This window comes from Mastacembelus armatus, chromosome 13, assembly GCF_900324485.2.
Source record: "Mastacembelus armatus chromosome 13, fMasArm1.2, whole genome shotgun sequence".
NCBI classification, from domain to species: domain Eukaryota; kingdom Metazoa; phylum Chordata; class Actinopteri; order Synbranchiformes; family Mastacembelidae; genus Mastacembelus; species Mastacembelus armatus.
Window position 1 is genome coordinate 1280989 of NC_046645.1, and position 26756 is coordinate 1307744.

At 42.8% G+C, this 26756-nt stretch overlaps 1 protein-coding gene across 3 annotated transcripts in view; it reads right to left on the minus strand.

Annotated features, from left to right (window-relative positions):
• Positions 1 to 1489: 1489 nt before the first annotated feature.
• Positions 1490 to 26756, minus strand: part of numbl (NUMB like endocytic adaptor protein) — a 47245-nt gene continuing 21978 nt past the window's right edge. Inside the window, exons 1-9 of one of the 3 annotated variants that reach the window (XM_026331655.2) lie at positions 25140 to 25316; positions 16022 to 16172; positions 13087 to 13161; positions 11709 to 11783; positions 9322 to 9462; positions 8187 to 8397; positions 7741 to 8010; positions 5327 to 5506; positions 1490 to 5223 (exon numbers count right to left, since the gene is read on the minus strand). In XM_026331655.2, the coding sequence (XP_026187440.1) occupies positions 4070 to 5223; positions 5327 to 5506; positions 7741 to 8010; positions 8187 to 8397; positions 9322 to 9462; positions 11709 to 11783; positions 13087 to 13161; positions 16022 to 16172; positions 25140 to 25180 (2298 nt within the window). In that variant the 5' untranslated portion in view covers positions 25181 to 25316 and the 3' untranslated portion in view covers positions 1490 to 4069. Of the gene's footprint in view, positions 5224 to 5326; positions 5513 to 7740; positions 8011 to 8186; positions 8398 to 9321; positions 9463 to 11708; positions 11784 to 13086; positions 13162 to 16021; positions 16173 to 25139; positions 25317 to 26756 lie in introns of those variants that run through there. The other 2 variants (XM_026331647.2, XM_026331662.2) reach the window with 2 other exon arrangements.

The window sequence follows — 26756 nt, forward strand, 5'->3', positions numbered from 1 at the left end:
TGTTTGAGAAATGATAGTTAAGCATTTGCTTTATTAAAATGTGACAACATATCAGTTGCACTAAAAGTTGGGAATGAACATTTTATTAATTACAGTGAAGATTCATCTTTTATTAATACTTTGATGACAGTGACAGATTACAGAAACTTACTAAACGCCATTTGTTTAAAAGGTTGTGACGCAGCTAACAGGTCTCAGAGTAATAGATTACTTGAAAACAGTGCAATTGATTTTTAAGCACAGAAGCTAATTCAGTGCATCACTGGATCAACTATATAATTAAAGATGCTATTATTGATAATTATTAATGATCAATATTTCCAAAGAAATTAACTATATGGAAAACTACAAACAGACTTGTTAGAATCACAGTTTTCATTTGATTTCCAGGCTGTAATTAAAAAACAAAACGTTCATGTTACTTTCATGTAGCACGAAGGACAGAATGAACTACAGTAACGTACCAAAGACGATGTTGAGACAACGGCACATCCAGCATCATGAGAAAACAACTGTCTGTACACTGGAGATTGACTGCACTTACAGAGCTCTGCTGATTTTCCCTCTTCTGCTCTTTTGACTTCTGAGCAACACACACTCATCGACTCTTCAGATTAGAAGACAATGGCTGGGTGAGAGTTGCTGCTACCACTGCTCAAGATCTATGTGTGTGTGTGTGTGTGTGTGTGTGTGAATTTTCCCGTTTCTCACGGCCCTTAAGAAGAATAGAGGCCTTGTCTTGTTCCATTAGTGACCTGAGCTGCAGCAGCAGCACCGTTCAGCCTGGCTGACTGAAGAACAGCGCCGGTTAGACAGCAGTACATCAAGGAGCAGTGGGGTGGGGGAGATCCGTCTGAGAGGAGACAGAAAAGGTTCAGACAGAAAAAAAAGGAGAAGAATAAGGTGGTGTAAGAATGAAAAGGTGATGAAGTGTCAACAGTTTGTCTTTCCCCTCTGCCATTTCTTTGTTTTTGTCTTTAGACGTAATGGTATATGGCCAGGGTGTAGCTGAGCTGGCACTGCAGAGCAAAAATAAACCTTAGAGAAATTGTTGGGAAATACACTTAATGGCTTTCTGGCTTTCAAGAAATGAATTAGATGAGAGGGCAGCAATACCACTGTAGCATGGAGTCTTTTTCTAAGCATAATTAAGCAAAGAGGCAGCCAGGTTCTGTCCAAAGTAAAAAAAATAAATAAAAGTACTTACCAAAACCTTCAAAGTTCACAAATGATCATTTTCCATCTTGTTTGTTTCATCTGTACAAAAATGTTCAGTGTAAAATCAATTGAACTATTGAAGCATAGAAGCAAAAATGGAAAGTACCAATAAGAACATTCAAATGAATAAGAACAGATAGAAGTTTAGATCCAAGGAGATGGAAGTGATTAAAACCATGGAAATAAACTGGAAAAATGAAATGTTCATAAAAAGAATATAAACAGGAAGAGAAGGGACAGGAAAACAAAAGCTACCAGAAGAGACAAAACATGCAGATATAATATTATATTACTTTATTTATCTTTTGTACAATGTAATTACAATACAAATATGTAGGTTTAAATACAAAAATTCTGTAAATAAAGATTAAAAATAAACTCCACTGGTTTGCTTTGTTACCATCACTAAATTATGGTTTTACAATCAAGTTTATGAGGTCATTTAGTTTGCTTCAATGCAGAACACAATTAACCTACATTTAGAATTTGAAGGGCGTGCAAACAAGAGTTGAGGGCTGAAATATATTTCCAATGAAATAAAAGCGTCTATGTCATGAATCAGTCTTGTCTGGTGGAGAGAGCAGTTTGGGTTGTTTGATGGAGTCTAGACATTTATTCCTCCAAAAACAATGGAGAAAACCCTGGGAGGAACCAAGACACTGTAACTTAGGCCAGTGGTGCATAAATTCAGGTTTCTTAAGGAAGGCGGCGTATCGGAGGGAACCACAGGAAGAAACCTAATTAAACTGTGAGGACTTAATGAGCAGGAAACCTAATCAGTGGCAGTCCACAGCCATACAATTTAATTTCAAGGAGCATAACAGGAGCATCTCTGGTCATATTATAGGTTACGTGACATCCAGAAAGAGCATCTTCTGTAAAGAACATTTCTATGTTGTTTTTCTGAATAGACTTTTAGAACTTGTGGCAGAGATTTTCAAATTAAAACACAGAGATCTTTGTTGACATTGTTGGAGTTTTAACTTCATAGGAAGTTTCACATTATTTAGAAAAAAAAAAACTATTGAAAACTTTATGAGACAAATTATATAATAAGCAGCATTTTAAAAACTTGATTAAAAGTATCACTTGTGAGGTTTTCAGAGCTGAGGAACAGTGCTCTATTGTTGATGAATGTACCTTTGTTCTCAATATTTTCATTTTTATTACATCGTATTCAACTTTCCTTCTGTCAGACGTCCTTCATCTCGTTTTTTTTTTTTTTTTTTAAAAGGTAAAACTCTTTTCTCTCCTCCAGTCTCTCACATACAGGGTATCCCTCCTTCATCTGTCTAGCAACCTGTTCTCTTGTTCTGCATTTCTTTTTTCTGTATGCTCCATCAGAATAGATCCTTTGTTTCTCCGTTATGATGTCCATGCCTGAGTCTGTAGCTGCTCTTTTCAGCCCAAATCATCAGTCCAAACATCTGTAACGAGTGTAGTACTACTGTAACTGATGCAGTAGTACACTAGAGGTGAATGGACAGTAATACTGTAAGTGATGAGACTATACCCTGTGTTTGAAAACGTTAAAAGATTTATGAACGTTTAAATGTAGTGCATAATTTTTTAAACAAGTTGCACAGTGTTATAATGTGTAGAGTGTTTTTTTTTGTTTGTTTTTTTGTTTGTCTGGAGTAAATGTAGACCAAAGAACTGTTGTGCTATACTGTCCAGAGTGTCAGCGTGCTGGATATCCTGAAGTGTTTTCTCATGTCCCAGTGCCCTTGAAGGCAGCACACAGCAACAGAAATGAGCTACAGAGCTAAAGTGAAGCCATATTAACTCAACTGGCCTCAGCAGCAGTGGAGCGTATATATGTGAGGGCTAACAGAAGAAACATGCTGCTATATACATGTACTGTTTCACATGTTGCATGACACACAGCTGTAATGTCAGCCCTGGCTATTTGGTTCCTGTCACATGATTCAGTTTTCCATTGATGCTTTATACGTCTGCTACTGCTGCCCCATCACACCTGTTACCTGTCTGCTACCTGTTGTTTGCCTCCTCTTTATGGTTCAACAAAAATAAATACAGTAAAGGGAATAAAAAAAACAATATGCTCATGAAATACTGCTTTAAAATTGTGATTTTTAAGTATATATACCTTGTTAAAATAAAAAATAAAATACAATAAATAAAATCCTTTTGGCCATAAATCTCTACTACTGGTCAATGAGTCCTTTTGGGTTGGTAAGGTTGGGGCTTACATCATTGTCCAGTCCTTTCAGGTATCCAAACACCTGCTGTGCTTGGCTAAGATCAGCATCCATTTGTTTGTCAGTCAACAAAACTGATTCTCTACTTCTCTGCACATCTTGTGATATAGCCATATCCAAATCGCCCTCAGAAACAAAACGGCTAAAAACATCTCATGGGATTGGAATGCATCTGAGTGGAGTCCCCTTTTAAAGAAAGAAACCACAGAACTGTGCCCCCCGCAATGTTCTCAAAGGGGCACGTACAGTACATCCAGGGGACTTGCAGTACATAAAGTAAAAATCAGAATGGAGAAGTGAAAGCAGGGAAGAGAGGCAGTAGCAGGTGAAGGAGAAGGATTCAATCCATCAAGTCTAGTGAGCTTAAGACGTTACCCTCCAATGGCAGCCCAGCAATCTGCCTGCTGCCCTTCAAGCTCTCATGGGAGTGTAAAGAAAGCAATTAAGATCATTATAGTGTTGACTGCTATAAGAGCTTTGAGGAAGTTGCTAGGCTGCCACAGGTCGAATGCTAGACTAACTTTAGAGACCTGCATCCCATTCTAAGCAGAGATGCTGGAATTAGCGCCCGACTTCCCCAGGCTTTAACTCCAGGGATAGTGCTTCAGCTTTGGGAGGACGAGTCCGGCTTAGAGCTCAATCTCAAAAGTCTTTTGCAGATTGTTGGAGAACGGGTTGGCTGCTGCAGCTGGCACCTTATTCCCAGATTGCTGAGGTGCTGGTTTGGACTCCAGTGCTGCCCACTTGGCCTCAAATCGATCATCATCTTGGGAATTGCCGGCCACTGGGGCCGTCAGCTGGCTGCCTTCTGGTGGCCAGCTGCTACTGCAGGCACCATTTCCACCACCGCCGGAGGTCCCGTTCTGTAGTGCCAGTGCGGCAGTGCTGTGCACGGCGAGGCCATTAATGGCTGTTGATAATGGTGGAGTGGAAGAGAATGGTGGTGTGGAAAACCCTCCAGTGTTCCCAACTCCACCAGGTGCTGCTGAATAAGTGTGGTGTGGACCGACTGAGCCAAGTGCCCCCACTTTGGATCCTCCTCCGGCCGAGCCTGTTGCGTTGCTTGAGCCTGATGAGCCTGTGGCAGTGCAGAAGACATTGGCCACCATTTGTGATGGCGTGATGCCCACCACAGGCACACTGGCATTGGGGTACGTCATACTGCTGGCCAGACCTGGCATGTAGGTCTGCATGGGCACAAAAGCAGGCTGGACAGGCTGGCTGGCAAACATTCCCACAGGGGCTGGAGTGGCATCAAAAGCCAAGGGGAAAGGTTGCATGGAGCTTGGAAGTGAGCCTGGGGGTCCAGTAAGAGAAGGTTGAATCATGGGCGCCCCAGACATGCTCGGACCTGACATTGTGGGGATAGACATGGAAGGGAGAGACATAGGGGGGCCTGACACTGGAGGGCCTGGTATTAGAGGAACCGATGATATTGGCATAGGTGGAAGGGGAATTGGAGCCTGACCTGAGAGAGCAGAGGGGCCAGAAATGAGCGGTTTGGCCATGGTGCCAAGGGACATTGAGACAGAGCACACTTGAGCAGCTGATTGGGCTGCCTGACTCGACATCTGATGACCCGACATGGAGGGTGGTCCAGGGATGGTGGGGATGGTGGGACCTGGGGGAGGGGTCTGTTGGGCCTTGACAGCCTTGGAGACTTCCTCCAGCCATCTCTCTGCTTCGGAGGGCGTCCTCTTGTGTCCGCTCTGCATCTGCAGAGCCACAGACACTGGAGGAGGAGAGTGGAGAGGAGGCTCTGGCTGCACCCAGGAAGAAGGGGCTAGAACGATAAAATGAAAGATTTAGAAAGTCTAAGAATTTCCTCAGTGCCATTAAAAAAAAAAAAAAAAAGCAAATAAAAAATAAATAAGAGTCTTTTTTACCGTGCATCGATGCAGGTGGTGGAGGGAGGACAGGGGGCACAGTGCAGGTTGGAGGGCCATTTGCAGCCATCGAGGGGTTGGAGAAGAGCTCATCTGATGGCGTGGCGAAGGAGGTGTTGATCTGGCTACACAAAGCATTAATACTACAGTCTCCCTCACCTGGCAACCCCATGTCCATCTCTGTTTCTAGCAAAGAAGGGAAGCACAGAAGGAGACGAGGAGGGGACGTGCGGAAAGAACAAAGGACAATGGGGAAAAATCATGAAAAGGAGAGACAGAGTAAGAGGATGATTTAGTAGAAGGACAAACAAAGAAAAAATATGTGTTTCAGACCCAGTTAGCAAAAAAAGCTTAGAAATGAGAGAGGATGAAGACTTGATGCTGTTGACGCAAAAAGCCTCAAAAACACAGGATCCTCATGACAAATAAACTATTGTGATTATCAAGGCATCCTTTCTGAAAATAAACAGGGTCATGTTTAATCGTTACCTGGTGTCTCTTGTGCATTGGAATGACACTGACGGAGGTGAATTTGGTTTAGTTTATCCATGTTTTATACTGTAACTGATCTGACCACAGAGGGATTAGGCGGCACAATGTTCCTGTTGGGCTTTGGTTTAGACTACAGCTTTAAAGCCTTCCTGCACAGACCTCAGATATAAATAGATATAATATCTAATTCCCTGTTCCTTTTGCCTGTTCCCTCCCTTTCAAACAAAGACCTCAGATATTTCTTTGTTTCTTTTCTCCTCTCATATCCTGAAACATTTCACAAAGAGTTTGATGACTTTGACGCTGTATTAAAGTTATTTTAAAGCTGTGTGCAGAGGACGCAGCAGCATTGCAGGGTAAAATCTCCCATTAAAGGTTGCTCTGTGCTTTGTTTCTGCAAATCCTGTGATCCTTCCCTTTCCGTATTTTTGTCCAAGTCCCACAGAGTTCAGTAGCACCCTGAGCATGTGTGTTTATACGCCTGTGTGTGTGTGTGTGTTTGTGCTTCTCCCAGTACACTGGCAGGTTGAAGGCTGCTGAAGGCTAACTAGGACTGCTGATTGACCGTGCAAATCAATACACACATTGTTCAGAGTCACAAAGGAGCAGGAAGGCAGTGGAATTGGCTGCTGGTGCTTAGTGTCCACATCTGTGTGCATGTCTGTGTGTGACAGAGGGAGAGAGAACACTGTCTAGATTGGATTCAAACTGCATCACACCCACCAACCCCTGGAGAGACACAGGCAGCATCATGGTAGAACAAGAGATAGAGATGAAAGGGGAGAACGTGAGAATGTGAGCGTAAGAGCAGGAGGTGAATGTTGTGGTTTAATATTCCAGTCAGAGGAGTCAACTCTCTCATCTCTCTTAATGACTGTAATCAGCCTCACTCCTGAGAGCACCACACAGAGTGGGTGTGTCTACGTGTGTGCTCCTGTCTGCATGTATACATCAACCTGTGAGGGCTAAGTCCATTACTATCAACTGTCCTTAGCATAAAGCAAAGAGCTCTCAGGATCACGAATGCCCAGCCATCAATACTGCTGTTAATAGCAACAACAAGAGCACTTCAGATAACGGCTTTTAAGCTTGGCCCACATTCAGTGGAAGGTAGGCGTCAGGACTAAACTGTGGAATTATCTGCATGAAAACATGATTATGAATGTGCTGAAGGTTTACTCTGTAATGTGATTGCTCAGGTCCCTTCAGACAGTGGTCAATAACGCCACAGTGAAATCAAATGGAAAATCTAAGAATGATTTGCAAACAGGCTGGAGGGGAGCCAACACACAGTCCCTGTGCACAGTGTGGTTTCTTGTTTGAGTGAACAAACTGAAGAAAAATGTTGCTTGAAATTATTTGAGGGATTTGATTTTGTAAAAAGTAATTTTTCCTTCTGCCAGGGAGATCCCATTTGATTTCACTGTATACTGAGAAGAGAGTTTGATTCCCTGGGTAAATTAAACGTTAATCAGTCAACTGTCAGAATGATACCAGTGTTAATAAAGTTTGTTATGTCACGGCCTAATATTAGCTTATTGCATTAGCAAGTTACTTGCATTCCCTTCTGACATGATAGACATTGTTCTCGGATCGCCTCTAGCAAATCCACTTTATTTAGCACCAGGTGTATATAAAACGATTCCGGTGTGATGTGGGAGGATTATTCAACAGATCTGTGAAAACCGCATCCTGCTGGTCCGATGGATTTAGCAGCTGCTATATCTACAGTCCTCTGTCCAGCATCGTTCTCCCGTTTCCTAACCTCCATTTCTCCCTTAATCATTTTACGTCAGTCTCTAACTCCAGATCTGTTCCATGACAACTGACAGACACTATTTAACACATTCTTCTAAGAGGCCACAGCATCAAGCTGAGCAAAACTGATCGGCATTTCTAAGTCTATATAATTCTCTGCTCACCAGGTTTCTTGTCCTGGAAGTCGGTCTTGCGTTGCAGTGTGGATGGCAGGTCATTGAGGCGGAGCGACAGCTGCCTCTTGAAGGGAGAGTTTTTCTGGCTGAGGGCTGGGAATCCCCGGAACGAGCCTTGACGCACCAGCTGCTCGATGGGTGCGTGGCGACGAGGGATGGCGTGAGGCCCGCCTGGTTCTGGGCGCTCCATCGGGGATGCCGCACCCTCAGGTGGAGAGGCTGAGCCAGGTGGGAGGGCTGGGATAGCACAAGGTTGGTCTGAAGGAGAAAGTGGGGATCAATGACCAGTGCCCTTCAGGACATACTTTGTAAAGTTTGTAATCTATAACATCTCTGTACGTTCTCGACTATTAACATTTTGAGGATCAAGTAACATTTCCAACTCTATGAGCACTGATGTAAGCCATGTGTACGGAGTGATAATATCGTCCTACCTTTCTTCTTGTCCTGCAGCTTGTCATCTCGCTCGCTGCTGCTGCTGCCCTGCTGGCTGCACGAAGAGTTTGCACGGAAGGAGCCCTCACGAACAAACGTGGTGCGACTGGCGTCGAAGGATGCTGTCACGCCACACTCTTTCTCCCTGCGCTGCTTCCTCTCCAGACAGGCGGCAAAGGCACAGCCAACTGCATGGCTCAGTCTCTCTCCCTGTTAGAGGAGAAGACAGCAATTAAAACACTTAAATTGGTTAAAGTCACATCTACACTTACACTGGATTGATACTTGTCAGACCGTCTGCAAACAGAATTAGGGTTAAATCTGTGTCTACTGCTTTTCCTTAATGTGAGTGTTTTAAAGTGACATGTGGCTGCTGTTCGTGTAAGGATGGAAATATGCTGCTGTCATTGATCTCAAATCTCTCTTGTTGTCACACGTTAGCACGAGTTCATGCCCCCGTGGATCTGGACACAACTATTTCACCTCTGTGTCCTTCCATTAATTCTTACATTCCCACCGCCTCCCTCACAGCAGCAAGGACAGCTGGCAGCACAGGGAGAGTCCGTTCAGTTAGAGATATGCTGTGAATATTGTGGAAGCAGAGAGAGACAGAGATGGACAGATAACTCCACAGGCTTCTGTCTAATCCCCTCTCCTAATCCCACAGGCCTGTGCTACATTCCCATCCCTCCACATTAATATCCACCTCACAGTCTAAGCTGATGAAACCAGGATGGGGTTGACGCCTCCGTGCACCACGATGGCACTGGTTGGTCATTACAAAGCTAATCAGACAGACACACTAGAGGTTAGAAATCAGTGGTTAATTGTACAGTATGTTGGTATTGGGTTGAGTTTTTATTACTGTTATTGATTATTGTCATTGTAACCAATCCCAAACATAAAACATATAAAACTGTATTTTTACATAAATGACTTTAAGAAATCAACTAATTATAAAATTTATTGTTGGAGCATATTTAATTTCAGGAAAGAATCCTGAATGATTCCCTGAGAGATTTCTTGGATTTACAGCAGCTGCAAAAAAAACTGCGAGGCTCTGACGTCATGACGTTGACTTTCTATTTAAAGAAAATCCCTGAACAGTAAGTGGAAGGGTGGTTGTCTCCTCACTGAGTCTTTGAGAGCCATGAAGCAGTGGCACATCCACCGTCTAGTGGTCCCGTCTCGGCAGATGTAGGAGAAGGCCTTGTCGTAGTTACGATCAGGAGCGCAGAATGAAACCTTCTCTATGGTCTGGTCCACAATGAGGTCCTGAGAGAGACACGGAGGAAAAGTGACAAGAGAGAATCAGACTTAACATCTCACTCAGTCCACTGGAGGTTACATCAAATCACAGTTAACATAGTTCTGTCTGTGTAACAGCGGCTGTGTAACACAAGAACTATTGCTTCAGTGCTGAGGACACCAGCTTGTAGACTGATCCATACTTGACACGCTGCTTTCAGCCTCTCAATGCAACTTATTTACACACCGACAACTGAGCAAAAGAAACTGACCAAAGCCTAATGACACTGAACCTTCTTTGAATCTCTTGGATGTTTCCTCCATTTGCCATTTCTTATACAAAGGGTTTTTCAGCCTGTCTCAGTGTCTATAGTCACTACAGAGGAAACTAAGAGGGGCCCCTTCCCTTTCACCGTGTACATTAAGAGGCCCCCAGCTCACCTCTGACTCACCAAAGACAGAAAGAGAAAGAAAATAAGAGGCGGAAAGAGAGATGACACACTCATCCACCCACTTCCTTTATCTCGTCCACTGATGGCAGGAACAAAGAGAAGAAGGGATGAAAAGAGAGGAAGGGGAGGCTGAGGAGAAAAGAAGGAGGGATATGAGGGGGGGGGGGGGGGGGGGGGGGGGGGGGGGGGTGGAAGAATAACAGTCTATTCATTGTGGGCCAATTAGTGAATGAAGGGTATGCTGGTACCGAGGTGAAAGGCTGGGCAGAGAGCGGAGTGTGTGCAAATGTGTGTGTGTGTGTGTGTTTCTTCATCACTGGTACAGTAAGTTGTTCTACATTAGCAGAAACACATAATACTTTATGTATTGGGGTGTTTTCTAGAGATCTATACTTGCTTCATCTGAAATGTATTTTTAATGACATCTGCAGCAAAAAAGTGTGTGTGTGTGTGTGTGTGTGTGTGTGTGCGTGCGTGTGTGCGTGTGTGTGTGTGTGTGTGTGCACAGTGACTCAGATCATGTCTTTACGACAGTGAAAGGAAGACCACATCACAGCAGCATGTGAGTCAGAGAAGCCTTAAGCACAAAACACTGCTGCAGAGAGAAAGACTTCACTGTTTCTTTTTGTTGATGCATCATGAAGGTCACGCAGAGCTCTGTCTCTAATGCACACACACACAATAAGCCACATACAATGTACGTTCATGGACTGTGGGAAAGGGTTGGAATAGCCGCTATGTGGGCATTAACAATGGGGTGCTTGCTGACTCAGAGATGGAGGCTTATGGAGTTTCTGTTTTCTGCCACCTGACAAACTTTTACTCTTGTGAGAAAAAAATATCTGGTTTTGCTAAATGCTCCATGATTTTTTACCAGCTGGACGTTAAGTGTGTCTGCCTGCTGGGCAGCGTAATGTTTGCTTAAACAAGAGTAACTTTGTGCAGTAAATATTTCCTGCAGAGGGTTGATGTGTGTGAAATTAGCTCAAACTAACATGTAAATACAGTGAGTATAAAACACCAATGCAATGGGCTCTGTGGCACAGAATAATAACACATCAGACTTTGACTACTCAGACTTGAAAGTAGAATTATTTCATTGTTTGTTCTGACAAACAAGAAAAGCCTTATCGATGAATATGTTAAGATAGAAACGGTGGAAAGGAGAGGAGATCACGTGTGTGGCCGATACACATAAAAAGGCAAACGAGACAGAGAGGCCGGTCCATAGGGTTGGATACGTCCTTTCTATTCTCCGCTGCTCTTTAGTCCGCTCTGCTTTCAATAGAACCACTGCAAGCTGTACTCACTCTGTAGGAGGCCTACATAGACACTAGACAATAGTCCTCAAGTGCATGTGTGTGTCTGTGTTTATTCGATCTTCCCTCCCCCACTAAGCACCTTCAGCAAGCAACCATGAGTCACATATGTCAACTCTGAAACTGCCCATACTCAGCCTGACAACGTGAAGACAGTGAATGCATCGTGGGTCCTTCTGCTGTCAGCCTTAAGGTGGCATCGACAAACTGGGACAGAAAGGGATTTTTGTTGTGTGTCAGGGGAGAGAAAAGGTTTGTGCCTTAAATGAACATAAGAATACAACTGTAAGAAGATCCTGCAAAGATGGACAGGACCAGATCATCACAGGGCTGGAGGAGACATTTTTGGTTTTTATTTTACCACCAAACTCATTGTGTTTGTGCTTTTGAGCTGCCTTCACACACTGAGGCAAAAGACATGAATAAAATAACTGAAAGACCCAAATTTGCCCTCATTGTCCAGTGAGAAGACAAAAAAAACAACAACAAAAAATTTTCTTACCTTAGTTTTATCATCCACTACCCTGAGTCCATCAGCGGAAACCCACAATACTGCCTTTACTGTCTTCTTCCCACTCTGAAAGACAGAAAAAAATAAGTAAGTAAATAATTTATAACTAAGGAAGCAGGTGACCAGCTTGCACTGTAAAAGGTCTTTCAATCATTTGCCTATTTCCACCTGATATTCTGAGGCAGTTCTTGCAGAGGTGTGGTAAACAAGCTACTACCATGAGTGAAGAAGTGGGTAAAAACTGTGCCAGCTGGCGCTGAAAGTAATTTCTCCAGAGGAGGGCACCAGGCAGAGCTAATAACACACTCAGCATGGGCCAGGCTAAAAATACATGGGCTAAAAAAGCAACAACTCCATGTGAGCGAGAAAGTGTGTGTGTGTGTGTGTGTGTGTTTGTGTGTAAGAAAGTTGAGGCACTGCAAGAAATGAGCCTGAAACCAACAGTGAAACGATGAGGAGCCTCAATTTTTGCATAATCCAACTGACAAGAAGAGAGATGGAGTGGGAACAGGGGAGTAGCAGCCATGAGACTGAAAATGATAGAGGGAAAAGTGGAGTAGAAGGATAAATTAGAAGGTGGAGTAGGGAATGTAAAAAAGAGAAGTGAACAACTGCAGAAAAAGAAAAGTACTACTAAAGATGGAAGATGGAGAGAAATTGAGTTTAACCAACAGGGAGAATAAAATAAAATAATTAATAGAAGGAAATATGGAAAATAATGAATGCATGAATTGTTTTAGTATGCATTAGTCTGTGATCCTGTTCTAACAGCTTTTCTCACAGAGTTTGCTGGATAGTTTAATGCAGTTTTAATGCAGTAAGAAGAAGAAGAAGCAACAGCAGCCCTACAGATGTGAAGATGTGACAGACTCCTGTGTTTTTCACTGCAGGGTGTGTGTGTGTGTGTGTGTGTGTGTGTCTGACACTGGCCAGTCTGTGTCACTCTCTTCACACAGCTTCCTAGGGCAACAAACGGTGTGTCTATACATGTGTCTGTTAGCCCAGATTTCATTTTCTCTTCACCTGGGTGCAGTAGGGTAAGACACAGGCAGACCTGGAATAAAACCCACCAGGGAGGAAAATATGAGAGATGAAAGTGGAAAAGAAGAGGAATATAACGAGATGGGAGCGGTAACGGCAGAGAATATTGACCATCTGTGTGTTTGTGTGTTTGTAAAGCTTTGGTCGATGCTTTGCTGTGTGAGCTCTGTGCAGCTGGGCCTGTAATGAGCTACTGTTTGTAGATCCTTGGGGTGAGTATTTGTAGCTGCCTCTACATGAACATCAACGTGAACCACCAGTGCTGCACGGAGAGGAGGTGTGTGTGTGTGTGTGTGTGTGTGTGTGTGTGTGTGTGTGTGGTACTCACAACTTTTAGCTTCTTCACTGCCTCCTCACAAACATGCATCCCTCTAGACTCCTCCACCTCTACCAACCCCAGGTACTGCAAAGAAACAGAAACATCAATATTCACAAGCAAACAGATGTCTGGTGGTTTCATGTTTTAGTACTACGCTTCATCTGACTTTCTTGCCAAAAAACCCCTTTATGGCTGAACTGAAAACTTTGTCAAAACAACAGAAAGAGACAAAGTGACACCAACACAACCTCATTAATCCCTATCAGTATTTCTAGGAGTGCTATCAAATTGACTGGGAAGTACATAATAAGCCCCTGTTCTGGATTTACAGCAGCACATTGCTGCTGATAATAGGGACAGGAGAGAGTAGAGCATTGGGGTAATTTATAGCCTCACATCCCCTTTTGTTGTCTCTCCAGTGTTTGGCTTTGTGGTGTATGGAGAGCCCACAGGGACACAATTAAAGCTCCCATAGCTCTGCTGGAGTCAGATGTCAAGTGACAAGGATAAAGGAAGACGAGTTTTCAGAGTTTTAAGGAGAGCTCTGGGCTGCGGAGAGACTTGGCTCTTTATTTAAAGACCCGTTTTAGATCATTTGCACCCAACTGGACAATTTTGCAAATGACGTGAAAAAATTTTTGTTTTGAGCCACCAGGTTTCCAGGCAACGTTGAGACTAGATGCACAAACAGGTGAGGAGTAAAAAACAAACCTAGTTTATGAGGAGATCAATTATTTTATGTTATAAACTGTTATAAATTGCAAAATAACTACTTGAAAAACTTTAGCATGCATATGTCATTTTAGTCTCCAACCTCCAAACAGGCCTGTTTTCTTTCCAACTCACTATTTTCTTTTCTCTCAGCATTGAGGTCATAATCACAGTTTTGTTTTCCTGTGGAACAGGCTCAGCAGCGCCAGAAGAGGCATTAATAGTGCATGACCCATGAATACATTTGGACTGAAAATGAGGAGAGGGCACAGAAGTGAGAACGAAAGAACGAACAAGGGAACATACAGGAAGAAATGCAACAACAAAGAGACAGACATTGCTTTTATGTTCCCATATTTTGCTGTAAAGCTCTGAGCCCATTTCATCACCAACTCTGTGAAGCATCACCATCAGGACCATTTCCAGCAGCACGCTTTAAAAAACTCATGCTGCCTTTTCATACACTCACATTCTCCTTTTGTCCTTACATTTTTCTCCATTCATTCTGCAGACTCTCCTCTCTTTGCCTCTCCTATCCAGTTCCATATCACTCTTGCTCTCTCATTTCATATCTCACAATGTCTCTCCGTCCCCTCTGTGTGCCCTCATCCCTCACCCTGTCATTTCCTGTGGTCTCTGTAATCTATAACTCCCCCTCGCTGTCATTCTTCCCTCTCTGCCCTCCATCTCTTCTGTCATTGTTTCTCCAGCTCTTCGACAAATCACTTCAGCTCTCAGCGATAGCCATGCAGTACACGCTCAATCTGGAGCTGGTTATCAGTAAACTGGGTAATTAATAATGTTTCTTTAGCCTTTATTGCATGTGAGGCGTTCAGCTGAGTATGTGCTTCACTCAGATGTACTTGAAATACCACATGGTTTTATTGAGCATCAAATTGTTTTCAATCCTACGAATATCAAGATCTTTAGATTTATTTGGCCCGAGTATGATAAGTGGCATGACCTTAAATTCCCATGTTGATGATATCACAGGGAACAAAGTCGAGGTCTGTAGTCAGTGCATTGTTCTTCTAACGTCACGTTCTTTTACAATAAGATATGAATTTTATGCACTTACAGTATGTTCATGACAAGGTGGGCGTGAAAGTGCAGATATATTATTTAGTTGAAAGTCCAAAGTCAAGTCTAAAGTCAAATCAGCTTTCATGCGTTTTTGAAAGAAATAGTCAAATACTAAGAGAGGCCATAAGAGAGAACAGATGATATCAGTCTCAAACCTGCACACCAAAGATGAAGCTTCAGGATAGTTTAGCACAAAGCCTGGAAACAGGGGACTCGACTAGCCTGGTTCTCGCTGAATGTCATAACATCAGCCTGGGAGTCCAGGAAGATGCTGCGCCAGACCAAGGTACAGTCCAGTACAAGGCCTCCAGACTGTACTAGTCATTTTAACACTTTCTTATATAGATTAAACTAAAGAGATATAGTTGAACGTGTGAGTTCGTGGGTTGGTGGATTATTTTTACCTTTAGGGAATTAGCAGATTCATCAAAACAATTTCTAAGAGCATCAATGAATCCTACCATTAGAATTACATGATACTTACTCTTTACCAAAGTCTTTCTAAGCAACAAATAAAACATGCAGTTTTGTTTTGCATGGTAAATAGTTTGCATGTTAACTACACCTGTGTGGTCCTACTATTGTTCTGTAACTGAGCTACATGTGCAGTATAAGTTGCAAATAGAGCATCTAACACACACACAGCCTGTTTCCAAAATGACTTTGCTCTCTCTCCGTGTGACGTTCAAGGATAAAGAGCTGAATAAATGAGGATCCGATGCAGCTGTGGTCCACCCCTGTAGAGGAGCTAATGTGAGTGATGATGAATGTGCTGTGCTGCAGACCTCAACACAGAAAACTTTCATTTGCCCTTTTGTGTGGCCCACTGATTTATGTAGTTCAGGTTCATGTTAATAAATAAAGAGAAAAGTTTAACGTCTCACCCAAATTGAATTCAATATATTCATGAATATCTGATATCACTGTTTTATTAAAATCTGGCCAGGATTCTTGTATTTATGGCCTCACACTCAGAACAAAACGTTTCCAAGCTTGAGTCAGGACCATGTTATTGTTCAGTCGTATTAAGATACGACTGAATTATTAAGAGAATTAAGGTTTGTTTAAGATTAAAAATAAATGATTCATTTCTTTGTAGCAGCCTGAGCTTACAGGGATAAAAAGAACAAATCACAGTGTAGATACTCACCCGAACAGGAAAGTTGCATTTGCCCTTGCGTACAGCCTCCTCGTCAGCCTGCCACTGATGCGGCCTGCTGGCCTCTGGCACATAGGTGGGCTTCTTCCTCCTCAGGCTCTGACGCAGCTTGTTCATCTCCGGGGTCACGTGCTCCCTGGTACTGTGCACACACACAGAACATTGGTTTCATTGTGCAGCCACAGTTTAGATCATAACCAACTGAATGTCTTTATAACACACACAAACAATAAAAAAACATTTGTTTACTCTCGAATTAACAGTGTAAAAGCCACTTGAGGGCCTTGTGCTGAAACTAGTTTTGTGCTTTATGTGGGATTATCAGGGATGTTGGATGGATTTCATTGATTAGCTCAAGCTCATTATAGTAATCACACCTAATAAGGCAGTTACATTAGTGTCATAAACGCTTCCCACCACGATGCTTCATTGATTCTCCATGCTGTACAAATAACACAGGTAGGATGCTAACGCTAATGAGCACCAAGCATTTCATCTCTCCAAGAAACATCAGGAATGCTGAGTGAATACTGATCAGCACACACACGTGCGTACACTCCGATTCTTCTGTGAACATTTGCAATCCTTTCTCTGCTGCTTAATTGGACCGCTCAGCCCTCTGGCCTGTTTGGCGAAGGCTAATTTCCCAGCATAATGGAACATGACGCCATCAAAACATGACCTGCTTAAAAATGATAATTACTGTTTTCATTCCTCCGCAGTCACAGCCCCTCTCAGCAGATCCGGATACAAAAAAACACAGATGTCCTCATGTGCCTCCTTTCTTTATCAAGACTGAATTAACTGCACCACCAGCTCCTCTGCTGTTCATGTGAGACGTGTTCAGTTTGACTTTACTGTCTCTGGGCACATTCTCCACAAGCAAAGCATTTTCTGATCTCATAGAGGAGGCACACTAACAACCTTGAATTTCTAAATTCACAATATCAAAGTCAAGCAGATCAAACATAAGGACCTCAGAGCCTCATGACATAACATAACTGTAACATTCTCGTAAATACAGCAAACTCAAGAGCAAACTGAAACAAAACCCTCTGAAGGTTTAAGAGTTAATGTTCTGTTACTGTCCCTCACTGCTTTTATTCTTCCATATATTTCTCATTTGACTGTGAGTGAAGAGTAAATCATATTCTTACCGTCTGGTTGCTCCATAAATCGGCATCGTGGCTTTTAGAGTGTAAATGTACAAATGTAGGTAATGTCCATATGTAAAGCACTGACCTTCTCCCTGCTCTTCCACATACAGACCATGGTGGGTCTACATGTGAATATATACACACACACATACACATCACTTCTCATAACTAAAAGAGTGTGCTGGAAGTGTGTCTCATGTCTCTCTCTCACACACACACACACACACACACACACACACACACACACACACACACACACACACACACACACTTTCAGATGTGTGTGTAATGCAAAGGATTCAAATGCAACAGCTCAAGTGGCTTTACTCATTCCTGGCATGTGGAGCATACGTCCTCTGCCAAATGCAGGCACAGACGCACACACACACAAAAAAAAAAAAAAAAAAACACACACACCCAATCTGCAGCTAGGTTTGTACACATGTCGCGGACCGTGCCAGTCATTTCTGGGCAAATAGCCAAATGACTGGCACCTGGCTGGCACCGGCACTGCTGCAGCTGGTGTGAATGTGAGTGTGCGAAAGGGGTGAAAGCAAGCTGGTGCGTAATACCCCACAAGGGAGAGTTATGAGGGCTGGGTGGGGGAAAGAAGGTGCTGGTTTGGGAATACACGATGCTGTGTAACTGCCCTCATATGGTTTTTGGACAAGGAGGAGGAGGAGGAGTGAGTGAGTGAATCGGACTGGCATCTGATGCCAGGCCACAGGGGAAAGATGATGTAAACTGAGGGTAGTGGGACGAGGGAATCATCACTGAAAGAGGTGAAGAAATGAGGTGAGAAATTTGGGGTTGAAACAGCAAATTATCGTGTTCATCATCGCTCGTCATCAGTTCTAATAAAACAGAAACATGAGGGGCTGCAGGGATTTGATGCACTTTGATCAGACAAGGGAAAAACAGACTGACAAACTAGTAATAACAATAAATGAAACACTGAAAAACAGTAAAAATATATATATATACACTTATGGAAATTTCTATCTGTAGTGAAGGTTGACACTTGAAAATTCATGATCAAAAACACAATTGAACACATGTTCCCTCTTTGTAAAGTGACAAGAAGGAAAACACTAGTGTTTCGGATGAAATATATCATTGTAAATCATCTGGCTATTAAAAGATGTCATGGCAAACTTCAGACTCACAGGTTTTTATTAAAAAGAAGATGCTCTTCGTCACGTGAATAGATGCAGAATCAAACTTCAGCTTTAAACCTTGAAAAGTCATATTTCTCTGTGTAACTGAAGCTATAACACTGAAACACATTGACCTCAGCTTCACCTTACAAGGAACATTTGTGCTAATGTTCTTCTATGGTCTTCTCATCTAAGAAGAACAAATAAATGATCCCAGAAAATCCTTAAATGATTAAAAAAAAAAACCTTCAAGGATTGAATTTCTTGAAAAACTTTGAAAATACTCAAATCCTAAAAATATTCAGATGCCAGCGTGGATGACACCTGTGTGGAAAATCTGTTTTAATGTACAGATGTACAAAAATCTACATGTCAGGGTGGCAGGACATAAAAATCTGACCTAGTCCAGACTGCAGCGAAAACATAGACAGTACTCCTGTTGCTGAGCGGCACAATGTGAAAGAACCAGAAATCTGGTCATAAATGCTCTTTGATGGAGTCTATAGAGACACATTAGGGTGGAGACATTACCCAGCATGCAATATGCAAGGGCCTTTGCTTAACTGTGACCTCACCCTGTACAACAAGAACCATCTGCATGAGTCAAAAAAAAAGACGAGAAGAGAAGATAAAAAAAAAAAACAGAGGTTTGGCTGGTCTGGATGGTTGAGATGCAAAACATCAGAATAGATCTATAAATCAACAGGGCAAATTAAATCCCACTGTCGTCATAAACCCACGAAAAACTCATAAGCACTTCAGTGTAGACTACACAAACGGGAGGCCCGGTGCCAGAAGACACATATTTGTTCCTCATCCAGTGTTTGAGTTAGCAGCCATCTGGAATGCATTGTTAGAGAGGAGATGGCCCTACGCTCATACAGTACGATGTTATGACATGCACTTTCAAATTTGTTCTCCCTTCATTGCTGCTTCCTAGCTTTCCTCTTCACTGCTGCTCATACCCCTCAATTTCCTCTCAGCGTCGTTCTCGTCCTAAGGATGCAGTGACAGACGCCAAAAAAGAAAAACAAGATGGGCCTGGAGCTAAATCTCTGCAGCTCTGCTGATGCAGATGTGAGGAAATGGGATTCACAAGGATGAATTTAGCATGTACAGACTAAGGAGGAGAAGAAGAAGTGGATGAAAACAACTGTCACTAACAATGTGTGTGTGTGTGTGTGTGTGTCAGTCTTGAAGCTTGTATTTAAAGTGTCAAAATGCCATTATGTGTTCTGTACAAATGTGCCACCTCTGTGTTCACTCCATACAATTTGTGTTATGACTGCATGAACTCATGTGTGTCCAAGCTCGCCAGATGTGAGTCTGATTGATATGTTTGGCACAAACCCTTTTTCCCACACGCTCAAATACACACAGTGTTCCTCCCTGATCCAGATGTTCTGTGTTCAACAGCAGCTCAGAGGTTTTTGGCAAATCGGGACACACTCCGCCCTCACACTTCTGGCCAACCAGATGCTCACACAACACACCGCATACAGGAAGGGAGAGACACACACACACACACACACACAATGAGTCATCGCCACCTCGCATTACGGTAAACCATATATATGTGAAGAGGGGGTGGAGCAAACAAGAATGTGTGTGTGTGTGTGTGTGTGTGTGTGTGTGTGTTGGAACAGGAGATTGTCTTGGCGTAGTCATCACTGAACTGACCACTTGGACACCGTGTCCCTCCCTCTGTGTTCTGTTGAATTGCAGTCATGTCTTACTGGCTGAGCGACTTGAGACACTGATGCGTTTTGTCAAAGCTTTCAGGGTAAGAATAAATGTTACGATACAGTGGAAGAAAAAGCTCCAACGGTCAGTGTCACTGCTGCTACATTTAGGACAAATTGTTTATTCTGGAAACAGAATCACCATATAAACAAGCCATGTGATTTACAAATAGCCCAGCCCCTTTCCCAATGGCAGATGGGATTGGTGACAGAAAGAGCACATCTTGTTGAATTTCGTTAGATTTCTAGAACTAGTTTTTGTGACTTACATTGTGTTCTCTGCTGGGACAGAACATTTTCTTCATAAAGTTTGTGATCGATAGTCTCATTTTAGCCACATAACAAATAAAAAAACCATGCACACTTACACACACACAAATATTCTCTATTCCATGTACCACCCACATTAAATGTCACTTTAGTCTTGACTCGTTTCTGAGCTGAGAAAATATATAGTTACCTATTTAATAACATTGAATGAAGGAGACATTAGACACAGGCACATTCTGCTGATACACACACACAGAAAACTGACCCAATTCCTGGCCCATGCAGACACAGTGAGCCGGATCAGGACACTGATATCTACTGTTATCTAAAACTCACTGTCTCTCTCTCTCTCTCTCACACACACACACGCACAGAATACAACAGGTGGTGTGTGTTTGTGTGTGATTAAAAAATAAAGGTGTGTGACGTAGCAGAGACAAACCAGGACACTTGTGTTTAGACTGAAGCCTGACCCAGGACAGGACGGCTTAATTCACTGCAGTGATTCTGGAGGCTGTGAAAGAGTGTGTATGAATATGAGTGTGTGTGTGTGTGTGTGTGTGTGTGTGTGTGTGTGTGTGTGTGTGTGTGTGTGTGTGACAGACAGGGGGCAGAGAGTGTGCGACATGCTCCTGTAAGGTCACTGCACCTTCCTGGAAACAGCATATTTGAAACAGAGAGACAGAATGAACCAGACAAATAGTGAACACACAGCAAACAGCACTGCCACAGCCATGCACAGATTTGTATCTGTCACTGTGACTAAAATGCTACTGGCACAGCTTTGAAAACAAAATGTGTTGCAGTATTTTAGCATTTAGAGATGGATTTTTATCTTGACTTGCCAAGACGTATATAGACAAATCGCTGGCCTTGGACTTGGACTTATCCTAAAACCTCCCTAAACACTCTCTAAAGAACAAATCAGTCATTGCTCTATAAAAACATTCATCGCTCATTCTTTCATCACTTCCAGAGTCAGACGAGCTGCTCCAACTGAAAGCATGAGTAAAGAAATGTAAAAGCAATGTAGAGGCTGCACATCTCAGCCCTTAAGAAACATAAATGGCCTTGGGTGCAGCAGCTGCACTGAGCAAACATTAAGGACCGCAGCCTCTCTAGCGACACTACGTACTGCACAACTAAGAGCTGTATACAGCAGGATGTGTAGGAGGCGCACACAGCCATATTGTGTCAGTAATGGTCGAGATTAGGAGTGTGTGTGTGTGTGTGTGTGTGTGTGTGTGTGTGTGTGTGAAGACTGATGTACAGTGGCAGCCATGTGTTTAACCAGGAGCCTGACACCCACTGTGACTATTGTTTCTGTCATTCGTCCTCTCTCCGTCTCCTTCACACACTCACACACTTTTACACTTCAACTTGTACCATAAAACAGGTCCACTCCATAAAAAGAGGTTAGTGGTTTCCTATATTCCTTTGTCACTGTATTTCAGAACCACTCCACAAACCATAATAGCTTTTATGTAGTGCTCCCCAAGCTGTAGTACTGGTCAGTACTGCTCGTAACACTGTGTAATATACACAATACATAGGCATGTCCTTGAGTTATATTATTAAAATCCATTATTAGTTTTCCAGTACTGCTTTTTAAAAAAGATGCATTCACTGTCTGACTTTAAATAATTCGATATCACAGAGCACACCGACATAACAACCTTCATTCATTTCACTTTTTGTGTGAGGAAACACTTCAAATTCATTTCATGGTACATTTGACTCAACTTGAAGGCTGAAATAAAGATGATAGAAAAATACACCTTAACTAAAAACTTGAAGTAAATCATAATTAACATTATGATTTAGTGTAATTTTTTTCTAATGATTTTTTTTTACCAGCCTACCTGTTATGTAACAGATACAGGTAATATATTAAGGCATCAACTAACACTCATGATTAATAGTTTGTTTTCCCAGTCCCACCCACCAGGTTTGAGATATTGATTGTGTTGTATTTATCACAGCAGTGTCTGAGGAGAATGGGACAGAGCGACAGTGGACGTGTGTGGCACATAGTTAAAACAGACATGGACTGGCAGATACAGACACAGACACATGGCCTGTCCTTCCTCTGACCCTCTAATTCAATATGATCTGTCAGTGGAGGTTCTTGGCAGGCTGAAGCAGCACAGAGAGCTGTCCCAGTACAGTTACAGTCAGCATGTCTGTGATTGTGTCTGTGGTTGGGATTAAATAACTACGTCTGACTGTGCAGCGCGAGAATTCAGTTCATTATAACGATAACAGGCGAATGAAAAACAAGGAACATGTTGTCACAATGTGACGAGATACAGTTTAATATGATGTGAAGCCAAACAAGAAAGACATAGAAAGATAGTGTTGGGCTCTTGGAGTCAAATTGTGAAGCTCGTGCCAAGAAAACTTGGGCGAGTTTGGACTCTACGGAAGGTACTTGGAATGAAATTCATTTTATTTTTAACACTATGAAGATGAACAGATCCAGGAAGCAGCAATTGAGTTATGCTTTCACTAGAGCTAAATGCAATTTACTGGCACTCATATGAAAAAAACATTTTTCCGCTCAAACGTACGAGCAGATATACACACATAGGCGTGTGGCTCAGCACATACAATACATACAATACAATTCATTCACCGTGGGATCAGACAAATTCAACAAAAGCCTGAACTCCACTGAAAATAAAGCAGCTAAATTCATTTCACAGCTATGATAAGACACGGAGAGGTAGAGTAATGAACAGGCTGAATGAGGAGGAGAGTTTGGCTGTAACAAAACATCCTGCACTTTAAATGATCTGCCTCAGAGCTCAGGCTGCAAATAGAGTTTATATTGGAAACTTTACATTACAGTGTGTTAACTTTGCAGGGAGAGTGTGACGCCTGGGAGTCGCACGAGCGCTGCTGCACTCACTCACACACACACACACACACACACACACACACACACACATTTAGCCATGTACACATCACCTTTACACAGCTGTGTGTGCACACACATGCACACACAGCTGTGCACCTACTATCCTCTTCTTTCCACAGTTTGCAGCCAGCCAAGTAAAGACTGACTGTGTTTGTACGTTTGGGATGTTTCTTCCTCTCCAGATTTGTAAGCAAATGTGTTCGTGTCTATGCATGTATGGATTTGTGCACAATTTTTCTGTGCACGTTGAATGTGATTGTGTGCATGTGTGTGTCTGAATGGGTTTCAAGACACAAAGCGAGGAAGATTAACATAACAATATCTAAATCCCCCTCTGCCCTTGGACCAGCAGGCAAAGAGGTTACAGACCAGCTAGGTTTATTTGGAGTAGCGACTGTGTGTGTGTGTGTGTGTGTGTGTGTGTGTGTGTGTGTGCATTCATATCTGTATGACGTGAATTTGTGTCAAAGCATGTCCGTGACGGCGTGCCAATGGGCGTCTGTAACCACGACAGCTAAAGTGTGTGTCTGTGTGTGGACGCTAATCTAAACGCAGTGCAACCAGGCGGGAAGTGGAGCAGTCTGGTCGATATGATCCATATCATGGTGTCGTGCTGTTGTTCCCACTTTGTATTCCATCATATCAGTCTAGACCAGTGCCACAGGCCAGCTCATGTCTGAGATGACATGACACACTTTCATCTGTTCTATTTAATAATAAGTTTTTAAACACAAGACTTTAAACACAACGCGTCTTCAGTCAAATATCCCGGAGCTGAAGAGCCTTTTGTTTCTGCTGTGAGTTCTGTGTCCTGTCAACTCAACCCTTGAGCTTGAATTGTGCAGATTTTACGTCAAACCCTTCTGGCAGAGAAGAATGCCAAGTGACCCACTGTGACTCTGCATCCACACACACTGAACTTCCACGGTTTCTTCACTGTTCTTCAATTTTCTAACCAAGTAACGAGACCTTCGGTTTTTTAGCTCCCGGTTCCTCGGCTAAAAGTGGAGGACATTCGCATTTTTCTCACCTTTGCCTTTTCAAACTCAGCTTTCACTTTCACACCCCTCCTCTCATCTTCTCTCACCAGCTGAGTCTCTGTCGTGCTGTTCTTCACTTGTCCTCATTTCACACATTACATAGACCTGTCATCTGCAGTACTCTCACTCTGGTTCTTTTTTCTTTTTTGAAACACACGAGAGAGCTATCCTTTTCAATTGCATACCCACAAGGGCAGAGGGAGAAAGAAAGCATGAAAAAGAGAGGACGTGTTGAATTCAAGTGGGGTTTTAAGCAAACCAGTCCCTCCCTCCAGTCTGACCGAAGACTTCAGAACATTATATATATGAGTGAACACACTCATATCAATATGTGCACATGAAAACATCTGCAAATTCAAACACTGTAAGAACACTGCAAGAAAAAACTGTTGGGTGTTTGTATCAATTTAGCAGCTTTAATCTCTTCCATATGGGCATGAGGGCTAATGCATCTGCAAAGGCTATTAGCTGCTATGAGCCTTGTGGATACAGGCTAGACTGAAAATACCACCACAGCTAATAACCCAACAACAAGAACAAACCACAGCTATTACTATCACAGAACCATCAGGTCTCCTGTTAAAAACAGGGTCAACCTGACGGCCAGAAAAAGAGGTGAGGCTGAGGAAAACAGCCCTGGGTGCTGTTTGCTACGGTAACACTGAGCCCAGTTTGAAACTAAAATACACCAAGGTGCACAGTCACACACACACAAACCTGATAAATGTTTATCCAGGTACACATAAAATGAATATGTCTTCATATTATAAAATGTTAGCTGCCATTTCCAATGTTCACACCCTCTGCCCTGTATTTGACTCACCTGAGCTCGATGGCCTCCCCCATCTCACCACTGGAACTCATCTCACCCAGGAAGAAGAGTAGATGAAAGAAGATGCAAAAATGACTGAGAGGAAAAAGTCCCTGAGACTAGTGGCCACAGCAATAACAACAGCACAAGAAAGAGATGAGAGGAGGAGAGGAGCGAGTGAGCATGTGATGATATTGGTTCTGAGTGAGGAACAGAAAGGAGAGGGAGCGCAGAGCACGCAAGAGAGAACCACACCTCTTCTTAGGAGATTAACTTGGAAAAAAAAAAAAAAAGGAGCCCTGACACGTTCGCAAATATACGCATAGTGATGCACCCAAACACAATCACCCTGCACGGATGAGCGTCCGGTATACAAATACACACAAATACTGTACGTGCATGCGTGTACGCGTACAGCTGCTCTAAAAATAAAGACAAATCAATGTTTGATGCTCCAAATTCTGCAACTGAGGAAAGAAGGGAGTGGGAGGATAGAAAGACAGTAACAGAGAGAAAGAGAAAGGGAAAGGGAGGGGTGAATAAGCGAGTCATGGCGGGTGGTGACACAGTTTTCTGTGCTCTCCATCTGCTACGGGCGCACTGGTCAAGAGTGCACTGGGGGAGAGGGCGAGAACTGGGGCTGGAGCCTGGGGACAGGTGCTGGAGCTGGAACTGGGAAACAGGGCCAGAGCTGCAGGATGTGTTTAATGTGAGTACTGGAGTTCAGCCTGGTAGTCTGAGTGCACAGGGGCGGTACTGGACATGAGGGAGAGTCCTGCTTCCCAACTCTTGATTGATGAAGAGCAGACAACAGAAATTCAGCAAGAAGTGTTCCCAGCAGATGACTAAGTAGTGCTCTACTCCCTTATCAGACCGAGGAAACCCACACACCCCACCATCACCTGGTTGTATGAACTTTATATTTCTGGGATATCCATTGATTTGTCTTCCAGATTTTCAAGCTGGGAAAACATAAAAATCTAGGAGCAATCTTTTTCTAAACTTTGAAGATGAAGTGTTGAGATGAGAAGTGGCCTGCACTGTACTTTGTCTTAGAGCTACAGTTACAGTGAAGCTAATTTAAATGTTTTTCCACAAGGGCTGCATGGTCCAAGAGGTTTGTAGGTCGTGCACAGCCCTGATTTACTCACTGCTTAGGTCAACTCTTCTATTGTCTATCAGATGTGGAGTAGTCAAATCATTGCATAACGTCTTACTATGCAAATGAAAAACATGGGTTACAACAAACTGTACTCCAAAAATGACAAGGTAGCTGATGCCTTGCCCCTCTAAGAGTCGGTCAAAGCTAAACAGGAAATATGCAATGAGACGTCATCCTGTAAGACGTTGAGCAGGCCACTCAAATATGTTATGCATTAACATAGTTCTAACAACTAACAACAGGCTGAGGATAAGGATAAGGTTGTTGCTGTGACAACTGTCCAGATAAGCATCTTTCCTCACAACATAACAAATCTCTGTGCAGACTTTGCCACACGGTAAGTCTTCAAATTCACAGATCTGTGCATTAACCTGGCCACACAGAATCATATTGCTCCATCAGTGCTGCTTTGTATTTTTGTAGCACCGGTCTATTTTGAATGTCTGGGACGACCTGACAGATGACAA